The sequence below is a fragment of the Stegostoma tigrinum genome, chromosome 11 (assembly GCF_030684315.1).
Source record: "Stegostoma tigrinum isolate sSteTig4 chromosome 11, sSteTig4.hap1, whole genome shotgun sequence".
In the NCBI taxonomy this organism is placed as follows: Eukaryota; Metazoa; Chordata; class Chondrichthyes; order Orectolobiformes; family Stegostomatidae; genus Stegostoma; species Stegostoma tigrinum.
In genome coordinates this window covers 49930464-49954086 of record NC_081364.1, presented here as the reverse complement: position 1 = coordinate 49954086, position 23623 = coordinate 49930464, and the positions used below count along the sequence as shown (strand labels likewise).

The window sequence follows — 23623 nt, the reverse complement described above, 5'->3', positions numbered from 1 at the left end:
ACAAAGTGTGGAGCTGGATGAAGGGCCTAGGCCCGAAATTTCAGCTTTTGTGCTCCTAAGATGCTGCTTGGCCTGCTGTGTTCATCCAGCTCCACACTTTGTTATCTCAGATCATGAAAGGCTGCAACCTTCTTTGTTCCTCTCTTTCCCAGTGTGTTCCGCCTCCTCTTCTTTCACCCTCAAAGATGTTTTCTTTCCTTTCAAAATTAAAATTGATTAAACAAAGAGTATAGGATAAGAAAACTTTCCCTACCTTCTTGCATTTATTCACCAGTACCCAGGTTAGTTTGAATCACTCAAAATAATTTTGATTTCATTAGAGCTTTTGAAATCTGCTCTTCGTCTTTTTTGAATTGTTTGAAAAAATAGGTCTTGATCACAGCAATGGAAACTGAAGAGAAATATCTAATTAATTCATCTTATGGAAAGGAACTCCTATATCCTGGGCAATTAGGTACCCTGTACATGCTCAGACTCCATAATTTAAATTTAGCTCAGGGTCATCACTCAGAGTGAACTATCCAAATCTAGCATTGTCAAAGAATGTACCTTTTGAGTAAAGTTTTGAATAAAGGCATTAAAGTACGTTAGAGCTACCTGAATCTGTAAATTGAGATAGACATTTTTTTCAAAACAGAATTGTCTGAATTGCAAGATAATAAAATGTGAGGCTGGATGAACACAGCAGGCCAAGCAGCATCTCAGGAGCACAAAAGCTGATGTTTCGGGCCTAGACCCTTCATCAGAGAGGGGGATGGGGGGAGGGAACTGGAATAAATAGGGAGAGAGGGGGAGGCGGACCGAAGATGGAGAGCAAAGAAGATAGGTGGAGAGGGTGTAGGTGGGGAGGATTGTCTGAATTGCAATTTCAGTTTCTGAGGAAAAAGAAATACAAGGGAAAACATATTTACACAACGATTTTTGGGAGTCTAGAGCCTCAATTGTTTGATAGGCTAACGCCAAACCCCACAATTGATGTGAACATAGAAATATAAAAAGTTGGTTATAACATGTGACCACAGCAAATGAATAGTGTAAAAAGAGTCAGTCTGTGTATGTGCGCTCAGAATTTTACCAAATTATAAATATGTGTTCAAACCATTTTATGTTGGTGACCTGCTAACAAACTTTTTTCTAACTTATTGTCTTACAGTTGCTGTTCTGCTGAAGGATGATTATTTTGTCAGCGGAGCTGATCTTCCAGGCAGGCTTAAAGCAGAAAAACTAGAATTTCACTGGGGTCAGAATAGAGGTTTTCCAGGTTCGGAGCACAGTCTTGATGGAAAAAGATATCCTGTTGAGGTGAGAAAGGCACCAAGTTGGTAAAATGTTATTTTGCCTAGCATAAAAAATGCCTGTTTTACTACTGCTGTATGTTGGTTTGGTTTACTCATGAATTAATTGGCACATGATTTATTTCACAGGTCAGTATTTACATTTATCTTCCATTTTGTTATTCTTTATTTTCTTTATTTTGTTTGTTGTAGTAATAGCAGTGAAGCCTGTTTTTTTCCCCCAAATCTCCAGCGTAAGCTTTTTTTTCCCAGGTGGCCATTGATGTGGAAGCAACACAAATCCTCATTTCGAAGGCAAATTCGTAACATTGCTTGCAATACATAAAATGAAAAAGGAGATTGCTACGTCCTTGCTTGGTTTAGATTTTACTGAAAAAGTTGTGAAGGAAATGCTATTTTTAGGTATCAAACTATTCTTTTAATATTGTGCTAAATGACCTAGTTGAAGGATTACATTCTTAAAACATATTGCTGTTCAGAAGCAGGTACTATTTGCCTGTTGTTGTTCCTACGTGCCAAAGTTGAGTACAATTACTTTGAAAAAGGATGTTGTTTTTCTTCCATACCAATTCTTTTCTAATCAATTTGTTCAGATTGTTATTCTCCACCTTTGGAGCAGGTGGGACTTAAACCTGGGCCTCCCAGTCCAGATTAGGTACACTATCACTGTGCCACAAGATGGCCCCACCACAATGTTTCTTAATTCCAGCTTCAGCAGACCACCTAAGATTAGTAGCAAGGTGAATCTTCTTTATTTTCATGTCTGCCATTCTTCTATCTCCTTTCACCGAGATTGCAATTAATATTCTAAAGTTAACTATTGTACTGTAGCGTGGCATCCATTGGGAACTGGATTCGCTCAGGCCAATTGATTTTCGTAAAAGAGAGCTATTACATCTTGGTCCCAAATAAAGAAAGGCTTGCATTAAAGAGCAATTTTCACAACCTTTGGATGTCTGAAAGTACTTTACCAGTAATAATTTACTTTTGCAGAGCAACCATTGTTGCAATATAGAAAACATAGCAGCCAGTTTGCTCACAACAAGGTGCCACAAACTGCAATGTGGTAATGACCAGATATTCTGTTCATTCCAAGTTCGATTGAGGGCTGAATATCGAGCAGGCCACATGAAATATCTCCTCTGATCTTCTATAAAATCATGTCTTGCAATCTTATACATATACCCAAGCCTGATGGGTCTTAGCGTAGCCTCTCATCCAAAGCTTGGTACTTCCTACAGTGAAGCACTCTGTCAGTACTACAGCAGTGTCAGCCTTAATATTTTTGCTCAAACCCATGAACTTGGAACCGTTAGACTCAGACCTGATAGTGCCATTAACTGAGCTGCAACTAATACTTCAAGAATGAACCAATGGTTATTTCACTCATTGAACCAATTGTTACAACTGGTCTATTTGATACAGATTTATATATCTAGTTATCCAAAAACAAGACATCCTAATATAAATATTGATGTGCTTACACCTGTGGTTTTGGTGCTAAGGCACTTTCTCAGCTGTTATAGTGAGCAGTTTATGATATAACTCATTGGTTTTGTTCTGCTGAGATTGGCCTGCTGCAGTGGTCAGAATAGAAGAATGTCTTCTGCTAGTTTCCAGCGATTTAGTTTTAATTTATGAGAACAGACATCCTTTCCTTCAGCCCCTCTCTGCTGGCTATCCTGCACTGTTATGTCATTTTCTAAACGACTGAGCAGATAATCTTCTGTGAGACATTCAACAATCTAACTGTGTAACCAACCAATAATAGATGATGATCAAAGTGGCCTGCAGTGACTAGTCACTTAATTTTCAACTCCCAGCCCCTGTGGATATGAAAGAACAGTTGGCATTTTCCATTATGACACTGGAAACTCAAGTCTGTGTACATGTAAATATGTTAACGTGTTCACCTCCTCGGTGATGCAGACCATTGATGGTGTAATGCAATTTGAGAGAACATATGTATGTTATAGTTGATTTTAGATTGACAAAACCCTGTGATGTATCAGAAACCAGTTTGGATCCATTTAGATGAATACATGGGCTTTGTTTACATTTTTACATTAATCCGTTTTTGCAGAAACTGAAAGCTCATCTGGTGCCACATTGTAGTAAAATGTGCATAGTTACCAAACAAGATGCAAAGCTTTCCTTTAATAGGTATTCCCCACAGTCTCTGCTATTTGTTTACAAATCATTCAGTGGATAAGGGCCTCCATATTCATTAGCTGCAAACACCAACTTGTTTGATTTTAGATATGGTTCCTATGCAAACATCCAATTAACTGTTGGTGTTGTGATACAAACGCAGAAGGGATGACATGATCAAAACTCAAGTAACACCTTCACGAGTTGATCCTAAACTGGGATGAAGATTTGTTTTTGCACATATGCTGTTATAGATACCCTGAATTTATAAATGTGCTTCATAATTTTTTTTAACTGTTCTTGTAAAAAGTTACAGACCATGAGAGTTTTCAGTGATGCTAATTGTACCAAAATTATATATCTGTTCCTAATGAATGTTTATGATTTTGCTGCAGCCAGTACAATAATAATCTTCCCCACCCCATCCTCAAATGATTTCATAAACTATTTTCCTGAGTTTCCACAAAGTTCTAAGACATCTTTGGATGAGAAAATTGGAAATTTTGTTCCTCATAAACAAACTCAGCTCCTGCTATTAACATTTGTTTCCCTGCCTGGGAATCTGGTGTGTTGACTTCCTACCAAGTACATTGTGATTCTTAATAAGCTCCTCTATTCTCACCTTTTGAAACACAGGAGACTTTCAAATAGGCAGAATTGGAAACTTCCTGACCTCATGCTATAGGATCCTGCTATAGAATCTTATGAAGAAGGTGAACACAAAGAATTAGCATGTATGTCAACTGCCAGCTTTATTAATAGATAGATAACATTTCAAACCAGTGTTTGACAAAAAAATCATCTTGTTTTTATTAGCATTCGAGGTGATCAGTATCAACCAGTTTTTCAGAAGGTGGAAGTGGAGCTTGTCAGGAGCAATTGATTCCAGTCCTTTCCTCCAAGCTATATGCTTCTTTGACAACTCATACCATTGCATTTGTAGAATTGCACAGATTTGAAACAAGGTAGGGAGTGGGTTTAAAAAAATTACTACGCTGAGACATTTAAAAAAATTACTGAGATTTAAAGTCAGAATGATGGGCTGCAAACTTTCAAAAAGTACCAAATGAAGGGTCGCAATTAAAACGTAAAGAGGATATATAACCAAGCAAAACAATGGGCAGCACAAAAACAAAAAAGTATTGCAAATGTTGGAGATCTGAACTAATGAACAATGCTGGACCATTTTTCAGTAGTTCAGGCCATTCAAGCAGAGGGAAGTAGAATTGACAGGTTGAACGAGAACGACATGGGGAGCTGGGCTCAGGAGCAGAGACCGAAAAAGTGCTGCCAGTTGAACAAGTGGACATAATCTCATCGACTTCACAGGATTTTATGGGAGTGCTGATGTTGGGTAAGTTATTGCAATATGCAAAATAATACTTCGAAAATATTCCAACAAAGTTACAAAAACTGCAAAGCGAAGTTGAATAGAAACACTGGCAACAATGCTTACCTCCCTGATAAGCTTAGTGCGTTCTATTCTTGTTTGAATCGAATGTCAGTGAAATGATGTCACCTGCCCTGACAGCCTTGGCTCCACTTGTACCTACAATCACTGCCGCAGATGTTAGATTGGTCTTCTTGAGGGTGAACCCACAGAAAGTAACAGGTATGGATGGAGTCTTCAGCCATGCGCGGTCCAGCTGGTGGAGTATTCGCAGACATCTTTAACCTTTCCTTACACTGATGCGAGGTTCTCACCTCTTCAAGAATGTGATCATCTTGGTGCCAAAGAAAAATCAGACAACATGGATAAATGACTACTGCCATGTGGCTCTGACATCCATCGTTATGAAGTGCCTCAAGAGAATAGTAATGACACATCGCCCCCCAGATTGCCTTGATCTGCTATAATTTGCCTACCATCTCCCTGATCCATCATTCATCCCTGGAACATGTGGATAACAAAGGCACCTACATCAGACTCCTATTTATTAACTTTAGCTGTGCCTTCAACACCATAATTGCAACAAAACTGATCTCAATACTACAAGACCTAGGACTTTGCTCCCCTCTCTGCAACTGGATCCTTGACTTCCTGACCCACAGACATTAATCAGTCAGGATAGGCAACAACACCTCCTCCACGATAATCTTCAACACCGGTATCCTGCAAAGCTGTGTTTCCAGCCCTGTACTGTACTCCTGATACATTCACAACTGTATGGTGAAATTCAGCTGTAACTCCATTTACAAATTTTCCAATGACACTACTGTAGTAGGTTGGATCTCAAACCAATGATGAGACCGAGTATGGGAATGAGATGGAGACTTAGTGGCCCTGTGTAAAGACAACAATCTCTCCTCCAATGTCAGCAAAATGAAGGAGCTAGTCATTGACTTGAGGAAGCAGAGTAGAGGACACACTCCAGTCTGTAAAAATGGTGCTGAGGTGGAGATGGTTGAGACCTTCAAGTTCCTAGGAGTAAATATCACCAACAATCTGTCCTGGTCCATCCATGTTAACACTACAGTCGAGAAAGCACCCCAGCACCTTTACTTCTTCAAAAAGCTAAGGAAATTCAACATGTTCACAATCACTCTCATCAGTTTTAATAGATGCACCATATAAAGCTTCTTTTCCAATTGTATCACAACTCATATGGCAACATCCCTGCCCAAAACCACAAGAAATGACAGAGAGTTGTGCATACAGGCAGGTCCATCGTGGAAACCAGCCTTCTTTCTATTGACTCCATCCATACTTCTCACTGGCTCAGGAAAGCAGCCAATGTAATCAAAGACCCCTCCCACCCTGGTTTACTATCTTCCATCGGACAGAAGATACAGTAGTTTGAAAACATGTACCAACAGATTCAAGAACTTCTTGCCTGCTATTATGAATGGACCTTCTCATATATTAGAGTTGGTCTTTTTCTGCACATTCTCTGTCACTCTAATACTGTATGCTGCATTCTGTTCTATAACCCTGATGTACTTACATAAAATATGATTTGCCTGGATAACGCAGAAAACAATACTTACCATACTGTACTTACCGTACTGTATATATACTGACAATAATAAATCAAATTAAATAAACTCCAACCATTCTAGCTTTAACATTATTCAGGTAAAAACAAACGATTGTGGGTGTTGGAAATCCGAATTAAAAACACGAAACACTCAAGTCTGGCAGCATCAATGGAGAAAGAAATAGTTAATGTTTTGAGTCCAATTTGACTCTTTTTCTTCAGCACTTTTTGATTTTATTAACAACATACAGGTTTGCTGAACTTGTAACTTGCCTGTGTCAATCAGGCTAGTACACAACAGTGAAACTGACAGTCCAAGAAGCCTTCAAACAATAAAACTGAATAGCTGCAACCATATTTATGTGAGAGGCTGTAGGTCATTATACTTTTTCTGAGAGTGTGCTTTCACTGTTCAACACAGAATGCCAATTTTTTGGAAGTCAGTTCACCTCTCTTGTACTTCATTACCTTGATCTGTACTGCTGGCCTGTCAGCCATCTCCACAATATGACAACACCTTCTGCAGAGTCTACCTGTTGTGGAGGGTTTAACTAGAATGGAATAGGAATGGGACCCCGATAAAGAACTCAGAAGAGTGAGAAGCTAGGATAGAAACAAAAGACAGAAAGATAAGCTAAAGTGGAAGAAAGACAAAGGGCAAAAACCAAATTGGGTATAGTGTAAACTAAAGCTAAGATGACTAACAAGGTTAAAAAGTCAAGACAAAGGCTTTATGTCTTAATGCCCAGAGCATTCGTAGTAAGGTAAATACATATAAACGATATGATATAGTTGTGATTACAGACATGTGGCTGCAGGATGACCAAGAATGGTAATTGAACATCCAGGGAGATTCATTATTTAGGAAGGCTAGAGAGAAGGGAAGGAAGATTAGGTATCATTATTAGTAAAGGAATGAAATCAAAGAATAGTGACAAAGGACATTTGCTCAGAAAACCATAATGTAGAATCTATGTGTGCAGAAATATTGAACACTGAGGGGCAGAAAAGGTATGCCCCAAACAGCATTGGAGATATATGGGAAGGCATTAAACACGAACTCAGAGGCCCATCCAGTGAGGGTTCAACTGTAATCCTTTAGTTTACATCTGGATTGGACAAACTAAACTAATAATAGTATTATGGAGGAGGAATGAAGGAAAATAGAGCATGATTGGTATAGAACATAAAAACTGAACAGTAAAAGCTTCTATGAATATGTGAGGAGGAAAAGATTTGTAAAGACAAATGTCTATATCTTACACACAGACATCAGGGAAATTATAATGGGGAGCAAAGATAGCAAAAAAAAAGTTGAACATACTGTTTCTTTCTGTTTTCATAAAAGAGGACACAAATCACCTCCCAGAAATGTAAGGGAAGCAATGGCGAGAGGGTGGAATTGAAAGAAATCCACATTACTCTGAAAATGGTGCTGGGGAAATTGATAGAGTTAAAGGCTGACAAATCACTGGGGCCTGATAATTGACATGCTCGAAGGACTAATGGAACTTGTCTTGGAAAAATCAGATGCATTTATGAACATCTTCCAAAATTCTATAGATTCTGGAGCAGTTCCTACAGACTGGAGAGTGACAAATGTAAACCCAAATTTAAAAGGCAACTGGAGACAAGAAAAAAACGGAATTGCAGAACAGTTGACAATGGGAAAGATGTTAGACTGTAATATAAAAGATATGATAACAAAATATTTGGAAGGAATAAATGGGATTAGACAAAACCAGCATGTTCTTCAGAAAGGGCAATCATACATAACAAATATATGAGAATTTTCTTTTTAAGGATTAACTCGTAGAATAGATAAGGGGAAAAAACAGTGACTGTGGTGGATTTGGATTTTCAGAAGGCTCTTGGTAAGGTCTCTCAGAAGATGTTATTGTAAAGCACATGGGATAGGGGAATAATATATTGGCATGGATCAAGAATTAGTTGACAGATAGGAAATAGAGGGTGGGAATAAATAGATCTTTCTCCAAATGGTAGGCGGTGACCACTGCCAGAAACCGTCCTTTGGGCCCCAGCTATTCACAGTTTTTGAAAAAGACCTGATTGAGGGAACCAATTGCAACATTTTCAACACAAGGTTGGGTGGGATTGTGAGTTGCGAGGAGAATTTAAGGAAGTTTCAAGGAAATTTAGACAAGTTGAGTGAGTTCACAAACACGTAGCAAGTGCAGTCCAACACTTTGGTATGAAAAATAGAAAAGAAGAGTATTATTAAACGGTTATATATTGAAAAATGTGATTGCAGGGATTTGTCAACAGCATTCAATGAAAGTAGATAGTCAAGTGCAGCAACTAGTTAGGAAAACAAATGATATGTTGGCTTTCATTGCAAGACAATTTGAGTTCAGTAGTAGGGATGTCTTACTGCAGCTTTGCCGGGCTTTTGTGAGACCACACCTGGAATATTGCGTGCAATTTTTGTTTCCTTACCTAAGAAAGGATGTACTAGCCATTGAGGGAGTGTAACAGAGATTCAGTAGTCTGATACTGGGGATGGCAAGATTGTCGTATGAGGAGAGACCGGTGAGACTGGGCCTGTATTTGCTTAGAGCTTAGAAGGATGGGAGGAGATCTGATTGAAACATACAGAATTCTAACAAGCCGGGACAGACTATATGAAGGGTGAATGCTTTCCCATGTTGAGGAATCTACAACCATAGAACCCAGTCTCAGGATAACACCTAGACCATTTAGGACTGAAATGAGGAAATCTTTGGTGAAATCTCAACGAAACAGACCTGCATGCGCTGAATGTCTGGCAACAGTTTTAAAACCAATTCGCCAATGAAATGTAGTTTGCTGTGGCTCTTTAACTCACTAAGTATGTGCACCCTTCTGGTAGGCGGTGACCACTGCCAGAAACCGTCCTTTGGGCCCCAGCTATTCACAGTTGTCACTCAACTTGTCTAAATTTCCTTGAAACTTCCTTACATTCTCCTCGCAACTCACTCATTGCAAGACGATTTGAGTTCAGTAGTAGGGATGTCTTACTGCAGCTTTGCCGGGCTTTTGTGAGACCACACCTGGAATATTGACATATAGTCTGTCCAGGCTTGTTAGAATTCTGTATGTTTCAATCAGATCTCCTCCCATCCTTCTAAGCTCTAAGCAAATACAGGCCCAGTCTCACCGGTCTCTCCTCATACGACAATCTTGCCATCCCCAATGGTCTAGGTGTTATCCTGAGACTGGGTCCTATGGTTGTAGATTCCTCAACATGGGAAAGCATTCACCCTTCATATAGTCTGTCCAGGCTTGTTAGAATTCTGTATGTTTCAATCAGATCTCCTGGTGAAGGGTGGTGAACATGTGGACTTTTTTGCAGCAGATAGCTGTGGAGCCCAAGTCATTAAATGTATTCACAAAAGAGATAACTTAACTTTTATATTATAACAACATCAAGGAGAAGAGGGAGAAACTGGAATATGGCATTGAGATAGATGATCATCCATTAGTATAATGAATGGTTCATTTCTTTATTTCTTTGTTTACCTTGGACCTCTGATGAGACACTGAGGTAAACCATCAGTACCCCTAATAACATTAGGTAAAACATCCATTGATTCCACGTCAGGCACATGTCATTCCAGAGGGTAGAATGGCTAGACATAGAGATTCAGCTTGAAGTAGACGGGACTCTCAGTATGCAATCCTGCATGTAAAGGATTAGCTTTCTCTTCATTTGTGAGCATGTGTCTCAGGAAGCTTAGGCTTTCGTTGCAATTGTTACAGGCATCTACACCCCCAGGAACAAGCACCCCCCCAACACCACCTCCAAAACCACTACCATCACCACGTGGTCACTCAAGGTGGCTATCATTGATGCCCCCATGCCTCCATCTGCCTTTGCTTTTCTGTGTCTTCCTGGAATTCAGGCGCTCTTATTTGAGGAGAGAATGCAGAAAGTTGCGAGAATGTAAGAAATTAATTGTGTGAAGAGTAGGGAAGGACAACATTTGTAAAGTGGAACTGTGAGACATGAGTGAGAGGTGATGCAGCCTTGAAAGTGGTAATGAGTGTCGGTTATTCAGATGGGAAATGATATGACTGTGTGTAAGTAGATCTGTAAGATGTGTTGATCTGAGGAGTGTCATTCAGTAGAATGTTGAAAAAATCAAAAGTCTTGGTACCTGATGAAAGAGCTATGCCACTCATCTTACTGCTCTCAAGAGGTCCACAAATCTCTTGGGCATTGTGTTCAGGTTCATTCCTACTGCTGACTTCCTCATCTACTTCCTTTGTTGGAGTAAAACAATATCAACAAAATGTTGCAGATACTGGAAAGCTGAAACAAAAATAAAGTATTGGAGAAACTCAGCAGGTCTGGCAGCATCTGTGGAGAGAAAGCAGAGTTAACATTTTGAGTTCAGCAACCCATCTTCAGACAGAACTGTTACAGGCATCCGACAGTTTTCATGCCATCCAGAGAAACTTGGAAGAAGGGTGCACATACTTAGTGAGTTAAAGAGCCACAGCAAACTACATTTCATTGGCGAATTGGTTTCAAAACTGTTGCCAGACATTCTGCGCATGCAGGTCTGTTTCGTTGAGATTTCACCAAATATTTGTGGTTGATCATGTAAGAAGTGGATGATGATAGAGATGTAAGGTGCAAGCACAAAGGCAGGAAAGAGAAAGGTGGTGAGTGGGGGCTAGGTAAAAACAAAGGGAAGACCTTTGATTAAAGGAAAGTTTTAAGAAATTAAATGACAAGGGAAGGTGGGGAAAGCAAAAGAGTTATAATAGGACATACACCAATAAAAGACATGTAAAAGTGAGAAAACTACTACCACATGATATCAGATAAATGATGGTTAGAATTTTCCAAACAGGCAGATTTTGTTCCCATGTTATAGCTCTGAATCCAAAGCTGTTTAGACTCTTTCTGGGAAATATTGGTGTACTGGCAATGCCACTGAGTGAGTAATCCAGAGAATCTTGGGTAATACTCTGGGGGCATGGATTTAAATCACACCAAATTCTATTTTTAAAAAAATCCCTCATTTGGTTTGAAGTTTGTTTTATAAGAATGGTTTCAGGGATTAGGAATTTATGAGGATACAGTGAAGACTGTACTCGTTGGAGAGAAGAAGGCTCAGAGAATATCTCATAGACGTTTACAAAATCCTAGTTGGGCTGGATATAGTGGATCGGACTTTATTTCCGCTCAAAAAAAGGAACAAGAATGAAAGTGCATACTTTTAAAGCAATTTTTCTAAATAAATAATGTTCCAATTAGGGAAACTTTTTCACTTAGTTAGGGTGTGGAATTCACTGCCTGGAAGTGTGGTGGAAGCAGGTTCAACTGGGGTGTTCAGGAGAGTATTGGTTTGATTTTTAAAATTTATTTATTATCACATGTATATTGTTAGAAATACAGTGAAAAAAGTTGTGTGGTGTCACCACGCTCCGGCACCATCTCAAAACACGGAAATATAAAGAAAATCACACGACATAACGGCAGAAAAATGAAGAAATAAAGTGTCCAACTTTACAGTCCTGTTATTAATTGCTTCGTCATAGGCAATGGGCCTAATGGCTAGGCACGATCCCCCTTGGATGCGCTGCTAAAATGGAAGTTGACACTCTTCGGTGCCATTTCGCCTCCACTGACATCTTTGCCACTGTGAGTCCTTGCATTGGATGATTAGTTTGAAGAGAACAATGTATAAAACCCTGGAGAATAAGCAAGAAATAGGCCGTCGGTAATGATGCTCATTTAATGAACCTGTGCAGTTACAAGAGTCTAAGTAACCTCCTTCTGCACCATAGCACTGATGTGGTTCTGAGTCTTCAATTTGGTGGACTATGTCTGTGTTTTGTGCTGTCTTCAAGTTTAGTTTTTATAGATCAGAATAATGGATGACTCCACTGCTTACTTCAGACATTGTTAGGTTCTTTGTATTATCATATTCAAGAATTCAAAGTTGGAAGGGCAAAATGTATCCATGCAGGCTTGGAGGGCCAAAGGCCCTGTTCCTGTGCTATTGGACTTTTGTTCTCTGGTCAACTAATGTAAGTGGGTCTGAGGTTCTTTGGTTCATATGCAGATTTGAAAGTTTGATTAGCCTCTCCTTCTAACACAAATGCCAACGTGAAAGATGATCAGCCACAAGAAAACGGTAACATTTCTGTTTTTCTGAACCAGGTAGTCTTATTTTTGAATTGCTGCAAATTCATTACTTATTGCAGGGTATGTATGAAGAATTTGTTCAGTTCTGTACACTAAAGAAATGAGGTATCCTAATTTGCGTCTTTTTAAAACAAACACTAACGCTTTTATAAGAGATAACAAACTGTGGAGCTGGATGAACACAGCAGGCCAAGCAGCGTCTTAGGAGTGCAAAAGCTGACATTTCGGGCCTAGACCCTTCATCAGAAAAATGCTTTTATCATTGAGTCATAGAACATGGAGTACAGTGGACTATTTTGGACTATTTTTCAGTTGCCATTATAGTTCTTGTCATAGAGATATCCTTTCTAAATCTTTTTAAGAGGCACCTTTTACAGTCATTTATCCAGTTCTCACCTAAATATGTGATACATTCTAGAGTAGGCACATGTAAGCATTCCATGTTTAATAGCCCTCTGTGTACAAGAAATTCTGACTTTCCTTCCTGTTCTTCTAGCCTGCAGTCATAATATATCTTCTTGCATATCTATCATTTTGTTTTATTCTTACTGTCTCAGAAGCTTTTGTGAATTCTGAAAACTCCTATTAGATTCCAATATTTAACGCTGTTCAAGGCAAATTATCGCCTTTGTCCAATTTTAAGCCTAGTCAGATTTGGACAGCAGTGTTAAAACTTTCCCTGTTGAACCAATAATGAGGCTGAGGGTATTTTACCTCCCCTAGGCCTAATTTAAATCCATCACCTCACTGCCCTACTGTTCTGCACAGGGAGTCGATGAGTCAACAAGGAAAATAGTAAAAAGAAAGTAAAAACCCCCACGGCCTTCACTTGTCGGGAAAATGACCCCAATCTCCCACTCAAGCTATTGTGTTAAAAATCAATGAGACAGTTAGGATTTGACATACATATGTGAAAAAGAAACTTGCCTGTCTTTGTGTGAGTGTTCTTGCTGCATCCTCTGTAAAGCAGGTTACAGTTGTCTTATCCTAGTCGCTAGAAGACAGCGAGGCAACTCAGGTAAATTAACTATCCACCCATTGAGTGTCCAGTGTGCAAATCTCCCCCTATGATTTCTTGTTCATAATTCCAGTAAATTTAAATCAATCTTTGGAATTTTTCTACCATTATAGCATCCTTTTAAATTCAAGAAATTCTTATTTTGATATTCACTGTCCTTAGTGATAATACCGAAAATTCCATTCTAGTTCAGTAGCCTCTTCTACCTGCAAAAGCACCTTTTGAAGATGTGTATCAATACAAGAAGGCAGCTATTCCTTCACTTTATTGAATATTGCCTTTGAGGATCTAGTTTTTTATCGTTCAATTGTTTTTGGCTTTTTAAGTTTTAGAGAGCTTTTTTTCTTGGCAATAAAATTGAAAAATTTCCTAACTTTCCCAAACCAAAAATTGATATTATTATCTCAAGTAAAAATTAACTCCAGTGCAATGCTGCTCAACTAATACTGTGGTGGTGCTACAAGAAGTGGTATTAATAGAGGCTGGCTTGGCCTTTCCAGTAGACATAAAAGACTCCATAATGCCATTTTGATGAAGATCAGAGGAGTTATTCTCCATTCCCTGTCAATGTCTTTCCCCTCAGTCAGTATTACAAAAATAGATGCACAAACAGAAATTGTTGGAAAAGCTCGTCAGGTCTGAAGAAGCATCATTGGTCTCAAAATATTAACTCTGCTTTCTCTCCATAAATGCTGTCAGAGCTATTGAGTTTTCCAAGAGCAATTTCTGTTTGTGTTTCTGATTTCCACTGTCTGCAGTATTTTGTTTTTTTTTCACAAAACCAGATGTCTGGTCATTTGGATGTTGCTGTTTGTGGGAGCCTGCTGGGCACAAGTTGTCTGCTGCTTTTTTAATATCACAGCACTGACTACAATTCACAAGTACTTTATAGGCTCGAAAATGTTTTGAGACATGGATCAGATGCTTCATCAATATAAATCTTTTTTCTCCTTGATTTGAACAAGGTTCAGTTCACGTTATGTAAAAATTTTGCCTTTAATTTGATTACACAGATCAGATGATGCTTATGACTGTTGCACTATTTAGAAGAAACATGCAATGAGCACTTGGTAAATCTGCTTTCAGTAGCAAGCTGAAAATGTTAAAATTCCCACCTGTGACATGGGTGTTGCTAGTAAGATCAGTAGCTAATGCCCATTCATCATTAAGTTCTGCTTTCTAGGATTTCAGCAACAACGTCTATCTTCCTTTAATCTGCTCTTACATATGTCAGCAATTGATTTTTTTTGTCTGCAAGCATTCTTGCGACATTTCTAAACTACTTCAACTCGCTCTGTCTCTGACTTTCACTTTCTCATCTATCTTTACTTATTTACAAATAGGCTTTGAAGATCTGCTTCTGTGTGTGACTTCAAATAAAAACATAATGTAATTCTTAAACCAATCGATACAACTCTTGAGAAAACTATTAAACTCTTTTGTTTGGCAACTTTATGTTTACTTCAGAATGACTGAAGAATAGTACATGATTTTAAACAACAACATTTGATTTTTGAGTTGCCTTGATCGATTTCCTTAATAATGCTTACATTTTGCTTGCTAGTTGGTTCTCCTGGCAATTTTGCCTTTAGTGTAAAGGTTGTTGCTTAGGCTTAAAAATTCTTTAGGCTTTGTCCCCTTCTTCACAAACCCTTGTACCAAATTGAACTTGGGATTAACTAAGAACTTGTGCACTTCCATATGTTGGTCCAAAGGATTTTGATTGGTTTTGTGATTGGTCCAAATTGACTCCAGGTGAGATAGCATCTCCTAGCCAATCATAGAAGCACCATTGCCTTTGATTTGAGCAATAGTCAGTTGTTATTTTTGATGTCATAAGAAAGATCTTAGGAAATGGGAACAGGAGTTGACGACCTGTACACCTGCACCACTATTCAATATGACTGTGGATGATGTTCTACGTCTATTTTTTTGCCTGCACTTGATATCCCAAGAGATTAAAATGTTATTAATCTCAGGCTCAAATTTCCTGAATGAAGGAATATCCACAACCTTCTAGTGCAGACAATTCCAACACTTTGACCAGCAGCTGAATAAAACAATGTTTTCTTATTTCAGCTCTGAATGATCGATCTTTTATCCTGAAACTAAGTCGCAATGTTTAAGATTCCCCAAACTGTGGAAATAACATGTCCCCATATTAACTCTGCCAAGGTCCTTCAGAATTGTATGTATCAAATCGATCACCTCTCACTCTCCTAAACTGCAGAGATTATAGGACCAATTTATTCAGCCCCATGTCAAAGAAGAACCATCTCATTCCAGGAACTAGTCTTTGCTGCACTGCCTCCAGGATAGGTTCATGATTCCTTAAATATTGGGACAAAAACAACACAGTACTCCAGGTATATTTTTACCAAAGTCTAAAACTGTAGCAAGAATTTCTTATCCTCATCCTCCAATTCAAAGATCCAAGTCCAAAGATGTGCAGTTTAGGTGGACCAGCCAAACTGAATTGCCACTTGGCATCCAGGGTATGTGCAGGCTAGGCCAATTAGTCATGGTTAATGCAGAGTTACGGGGATAGGGTAGGGGTGGGTCTGGATGAGATGCTTTTTGGAGGGTCGGTATGGACCTGATTGGCTGAATGGCCTGCTTCCACACTGTAGGGATTCCATGATTTGATAATTCCCATGCAGTAATGTATAAATAGGTGATCCCACATCTCCCCTCTAATACTGCTAATTTAACGATTTGCCTGAAGCGTTCTTGGCGGACAAAATTATCAAAGCTCATAATTCTTCTTTTCGTAATGATAAACTTACATATGTCAGTGTTCTGCTCCCCTTTTAAATCAGTACTATACATACAAACATTGTTACATCACTTCTGATTTCTCTCCACTGTTAACCCTTGCACTGATGCTCCTGTTCTCGTTCCCTTATTGTTTTACTTCATCCAATTCCGTCATTAAATTTACTTTCTGAGAGCTCTGTACTATGTAATGCTGCCATGTGTGTCAGCTGCTGGTGCTTTGGAAAGATCACATCTGTGAGAAAGATTACCATCAAGTCCCTCCCTAAATTTATCTTCTCATATATTACAACAATCTAATTTCCTGCAACTTACGTATTTGGTTGCAATAGGGAGAATCCTGGACACCACATACGCTCCAATCAAAAAAGTTATTTGGGATTAATGTTTTCAAAGAACAGGTGGGAAAATTCAATTACAGATACTCTAGGTTTTTAAATATTGTTTACAGTTCTACAGTTTGAGGATGCATCCCTGTTGAGATTTGCTGGCTAGCTAACTGTCGCATAACTATTTGCTTGTAAAAGGCACCTGATTTGGCTTGTGTCAGATATTCAAAGTCCTATGAAATGCTGAGAGGCAGACTTTTGCCAGTTTCTGGAAATTGTCCATTACAATGGCTTTTAACCATTGGCATTCTTTTATGTTGAATGCATGCTTGCTGAAGAACTGGTACAGTATTTAAATTTGTGATTTGACTTCCTAATTGCTTACGGTATTTGCGACTCTTCTGGGATCCTGCATCCAAGTCTCTCAAAATATGAAAATTTAAAAGCTTCACACTCCAGAAAAAATCTACTTTTCTATTTTCACTTCCAGATTGACTTACGTAGATTTTTCAACATTACATTCTTATTCAGAAGTCACACAACACCAGGTTATAGTCCAACAGGTTTATTTGAAATCATAAGCTTTTGGACCACTGCTGCTTCTTCATCAGATGAAGTGACTTCTGAGTTTGCCCACCCAGTCCAATACCGGCACCTCTACATGATAGATTCCATTTGCCATCAGTTGCTCACTCACTCAATCTATCAATGTTTTTACAGCTTGTTTATTCATCTAAGTCATTAACATTTCTCTGATCCTTGTGATAAGCCTGCCAACTTGAAACTGCTCCATTTGTGTTCATTTCTCCTTCCCCTTTGGAAATCCAATATGCTGCATCTTCTGGTTTCTCTTTATCTACTCTATTAAGTACATCCCAAAACTCTAACTGATTTGTCAAATAAGATATTCCTTTCTTAAGATTGTGTAGCCTTTGTTTCATTATGCTATAATTTCGTAAGTGTATTTGTAAGAATTTCTTAATAATAGATTACAGCTTATTCCCAGGGCCTGATGTCAGACGAACTGGCCCACAGATTGCTCTTTGCAGTCTCCCTAATTACTTGAATACTGAAGCAGACTTCCAATTTGCCTTGCACATTCTAGCAGCCAGGGGATGTTGGAGAACTGGTGCATTCACTATCTCCACAGCTGGCTTTTGGAACCCCAGTATATGGGCCATCTAGTCCTGTGGATTTGCTTTAGTCTCTTATGTTTTTCCTGAACTTATTTTCTGATGATAGTAATTATCTTAAGTTCTAAATACACAGTTGACCCAGAACATATTAGGCCTAGAACAGAAAAAAGATCATGTCCAGGTAACCTCTGCCCTTCCACTTCCTTCTCTTCTTCCAATTCTACCTTTTCTTCATGCTCTTCTCTTTTCTCCTTAGCTGCTGTTTGTATGATCGGTGACAAAAACTGCCCTTATGTGGCAAGGCTGCATAACTTACACAGACCAGCGCAGGATCGATACCCATTCTGTTGAGTACAGACAGCAGAAGCACATTTTCAGCACACCAATCAGCTGCCATAGCAAAGTGGCTTTCATTTTATCCATGCTTCCCCTACAGCGCAATGTGCATGGGTGATACATCAGAGTCATTAACCATCTTGTCAATGGATTGTTCTTGTCAGTCAGTAGCCCTCTTTAGAGTTTTTTTGTAGCTCATATGTAACTGATACAGTGAACTGCTGCAGAATGGAGGCATCATCAGTTCTGCCAGGATACTGAGCATTGTTCACGATGTGTCTCTCTGCTGATGAACATGCACCATATGCATTCTTTCAGTTCCTATAAGGGGTAGAATTGATGTACGGCCAACCAAAAACATCTTGCAGCTCGGGGAAGCCTGAAAAATATCGGCAAAGCTGTGTGATTGCTCTGACTGCTTGACTCTGGTGAGAATAAATGAAGTGTAGTTAGCGCTCTTTGAATTGAGAACTTCAGATTCAATAGTCAGCAACAAACTACAAGATCTTGCAAATATCTTTAATTCCAAATGCTCAAAATTTCATGACCACAATCACCTTTACAACCATAGAAATAGGATATCTCACTGCACTTCTTGTTGCAACATGTGTAAGGTTTCGGTGAGATCACCCTTTTTGTATTTGCTGCCATCTTGTCCATTATTATCTTTTTACTCCAGGTAGTTAGAGGTTCCTAGCGAGGGCCCTTCATCCCATATGCATCCTCCTTCCATTAGCTTGATTTGCTGACTGCACCTTCTGTTTATTCTTCAAGTTTTGCTTTATTTTAATTAAAAGGCACAAAATATACCATGTATGGGAGCAGAGATAATGGGAACTGCAGATGCTGGAGAATCCAAGATAACAAAGTGTGGAGCTGGATGAGCACAGCAGGCCAAGCAGCATCTCAGGAGCAGAAAAGCTGACGTTTCAGGCCTAGACCCTTCATCAGAAAAAGCTGATGAAGAGTCTAGTCCCAAAACATCAACTTTTGTGCTCCTAAGATGCTGCTTGGCCTGCTGTGTTCATCCAGCTCCACACTTTGTTACCATGTATGGGAGCAGCTGCTTTGTGCAGGAAAGTTGAAGTCCACTAAAACTTCTGTCAGCATTTCAGATAGACTTTCACAACTATTAAAAGTAACAAACAATCATAAAATTGTAGGAACAATCAAACACAGTCAGCCTGAACTAACATGTATGTAGTTAGTGAGCTCTTTAAATAGAACTGGTAAAATAACCTATCTGTTGCTGAATATGTGTTCAGTTCTGTCTGATTGAGAATTAGCTGAATTGTTGAGTTTGTAAACAAAACACTAAGAACTGTGGGTGCTGGAAACCTGAAACAAAAACAAAAATGGCTACAGTTAGTTATGAAGAAGGGTCACTGGACCCAAAATGTGACCCCTCTTTCTCCCCACAATGCTACCAAACCTGCTGAGTTTCTCCAGTTTTTTTTTCTGTATTGAGTTATAGCTGGCTTGATGGCATCAGTTAAGGTTGATCTCAGATTCAACCATGATCTGCATGCAAGCTAACACCGAAACAACCTGAAATCCAACGTTTTTCACTCCTCAATTGTATCTGCATGCGAAGGAAACATTGTCCAACTCCAAGCAGAGCACCCAAAATCCAAGCACTGCTAAACCCAGTTGATGGCCCAAGATCATTTAATCTCTGCTATTTAGTTTGTTACACTCCAGTTTTGTAAACTGATGTCAGTACAAGTTTAAAAGTATTTCTAATGGAGTAGTCCATTTTCTACAACAAAGATGCTCAATACTAAATTTCCTCAACAATATTCTGTTTCTCTTATGCTGCTGTTGTATATGATAGATACTGACGTTCGCATAGCAAGAGCTACATGTGCTTTTGTTTTAAGGCATTTGGAAACATTTTACTGAAGACTAAAAAAGCAGTAGAAAATATATGTAATGCTAAAAATGTGACACTCCCAATAGTAAACCATCTAGCTTTGTATTAACAATTTGCGATTGTTATATGCATCATCATTTGTCCTGATCATTATCCATTGACATCTTCTTAAGTTTCTAAGTGAGCCCCCTAAGTGAGTGATTATTTGAGTACTACTCTAATGTCCTCACTGCACATGAAGAATGACTACTTGGAAGAGATACTAAAGTGTGCCAATGATTCTGAAACAGTAGTAATACCTTCAGGACATAAAAAATGATGACATTTGTAAGGACAGCAGTGAGCAACTTAACAGCTCTGATGAGAAATCAGAGGGTTAACATAATCCACACTAGATCATTAACGAGAGGCTCAAAGCTGCACTTCAGGAAAAACAGCAGTAACATTGCTTATTTTGTGTGTAGAATTAGAGATAACTAAATTGGATAAATAGCAAACAATTCATTTTAAATTCAATGCAAATAACTGTACCTTATTGGGTAAAGCATGTAGCATGAAGACATCACCACCAACAACTTGCACTGATCTTCTGCCTGTTGTATACACATGCACAAGACACTTCAAAGAAGCCTAATCAGAAATAAGCAAAACATCAGGATACTATTTTACTTTGTCGCTGACACTGTTTCTTGTTTTAATAACAGCTAAGCCTTTTGAAAAGGCAGAGATAAATATTCAAATACTGATCCAGTTTATTCAACTTAATCTAGCCTGATGAAGGTTATCTTCAGGCATCATAACTGAGCAGAACAAGTTTGATAGATTAGCTGTACCTGTCTGCCATCTCAGCATGCTTATTAATAGTTTTAAAAACAATATGGTTTAATGTTCAATAAATCATAGTTTATTTCAAGCACTGAGTAAGTCACATCAATTTAATAACATTGTTTGTTTAAATTCTGTAAAGCATTGCAAAAAATATCATTCAAACTTCAGGAAGAAGCATTTATGCAATCATGTGAATATAATTAATTGAGAGGAGTACATCTAAAACAGGTTTCTTTAATATAGACTTTTCATTCCCCAATTCTCATAAGCTGACATTGACTTCAGTAGTAATGTTTGTTTCCTGTTCTGCATGCAGGGAACTGTGAGTCAGTTAAATTGTTTTGTTTATTTTGATGACATTCTTTTGTTCATCTGATGGTCAGATTCCAAAGACCTCCGTTTGCATGTAAACAAAAGATATCTGTGGATTGGGATCAATGATATTTCACTCAGTACTCAGAACCAGCAGTGCTGTTGCTTTCAGATAATCGGAGCAAGAAGACATGTTCTGTCCTTGAAACATTGTTTGCAAAGGCCAGAGATTCACATTGCCAATAAACATTGACCACAATGATATGGACGCACTTGGCATTTTTTTAGTAGCTCTATTTATCCTCCCAAGTCATGGTTAAACACTTAACATGATTGACACATTGATTGGAAGCTCTGCTTTCTGTTGCCTCCAAAGGGTACTAATTAGTGAATCTAGGTTAGTGGAAGTTGCTCACAGAGTTTCTTCAATACGGGTAGATTAAGTAATGAAAGATGGACCAGAAGATCAGTGCTGGCAGGATGCTTTGATTTGAGAAGCCTGTTCAATATATATGTGATGTGTCAAACCTCCTTGGAGAAGTCACTTGTAACCCTGCTTAACACTGACGGTTTAGATTCACAGCAAGATGCCTGATTTGACAACCAGACTGGTACCCCACTGTAAACACATCTTTTCTGGACGAATTAAGACTGTTTACCACCTCACTTTTCTGATTCACTCAGGGAATTTAAGTGCTGTTTTCTAAATGTAGGATCCCTGCTAACACTACTAGCTCACAAACTTTTTGTGTCAGTCAGCTGGCTGCAACCCCAACCTTAAATCTGGCTATATTCCAGGTTTTCAAATCATGAGAATTTGGATAAATGAATGCCAGGAAGATTCGGCAAAGACTGTGAGCAACCCATGTATCAGGAGCTGGAGACGCTAATAAAAGCAGCTTTAGTGAAACACTAATACATTGTCTATACATCCTGGACTATTGGTTCATACTAAACCTTTAAGTTACCTTGACATCTTAACAGTGCTTTCCTAAGCATTCAGGCTTGAAATTGTAAGTACCTTACGAATTCTGTCATGCAGACACTGAATGGTTAACTGGAGATCTATATATCGTTTAATGAGAAGCTTGACCTTGCACAAAAAATTGATATTTCAGTTTTTAATATGTAGTTTGAGGTTCTTTGACTATTAAATCCTCAAATACCTTTAATTAAGCCACATGCTTTAGATTATTCAATATTCTTTAACCACCTGTGATTGCATAAATGCTTCTTCCTGACATACACAGGAACAGCAATACACCAGAAAACAATTAATTCCAATATCTGTCCTCATGGTGAAAGTGTGGGTGCTAAGTATTTCATTTCGAATGAAAAATGTTCTTGCTTTCCAACAGTATAATGTCATTAAAGCTGGTAGAATTTTGGACTGCTTTTCCTTCCGGTACTAAAAAAAGGCAACAATTGTCATAAAGTCAGTGGTTTAATTTGTAGTAAGGTTTATTCTGCTTAGCTGAGCTTGTTAAACCATTTTTGCAGCATATTTAGTACAAGTATTCATAAATTAAGATATGTTAAACCAATATTCTCAAAAAACCTCATGGCTCAGAATTTTACTGTTGGAAAATGGGTAGTTGTCCTTCCCAAACTGTCATAACGTTATGTGTGATGCCATTCAGTGAGATCCTGATGTTATTATGCCTGAATACAAATTAATGGAAGGTAAGCAGGGCAGAAAGTCGGAAGTCCACCTGCCTTCCAAAGCAGGCCAATTTTCAGATTGTTGTTGCTGTCAAATTGTCAGTTTGGCGCTACTGTTCGGAAACCATGCCATTTAACAGTGGCCTTGGTAGGGGACAAGCGAGGGCAAGAATATGATGGTGTTGTTAAAAGCACATCTGGTTCATCAGCAGAATTGTAAAGTGAAAAGTTAGAACCTGTGTCTGATATTGCCGGAGAGATGAGGTGAGCTAAGCTGAGAGCACCCTGAACAAATAGCTGAGGTTGAACTAGTCAAGCCTTAAGCTTTAAAGATCAGATTGGAAAGAATGACATCAGTCAAGGAGGGAACATAGGACGGCCTAATGGAAAGAAGGCGCAGGTATTTGGTCCCTACTGAGGAGGGAAGGAGATGCATAGAGTGGAGGACAGCTGACCAAGGACAACACAAACCTGCTTGCCAGACATTTGTATGTCTTGGTGTTGTTGAAGGATCAGGATCAGAAGGCCTCAGAGAGGAGTGTTGTCGGGGCTGCTCAGCAAAAAGACATTGATCTGATTTTCCAATTGTTAGACAATCATTGTTCCAACATAGGTGGGAGTTTGCATGAGGGCACTGCAGAGCCCCCATCAGACCACACTTGCAAGAAATTGCCTGGAAAATTGAATTTTCCCCTGGGCAATTTCTCTCATACTGGAACCTTCTGCAAATCTCCATTTAAATTGAAGACTTCATCAAGTTTAGAGGAAAT

General features: G+C 38.7%; 1 protein-coding gene across 2 annotated transcripts in view; it reads left to right on the top strand.

Annotated features, from left to right (window-relative positions):
* Window positions 1-23623, top strand: part of LOC125460192 (receptor-type tyrosine-protein phosphatase gamma-like) — a 693348-nt gene that overhangs the window by 343001 nt on the left and 326724 nt on the right. For both annotated transcript variants that reach the window (XM_059649945.1, XM_048547332.2), the window contains exon 4: window positions 1154-1302. In XM_059649945.1, the coding sequence (XP_059505928.1) occupies window positions 1154-1302 (149 nt within the window). The remainder of the gene's footprint in view (window positions 1-1153; window positions 1303-23623) is intronic.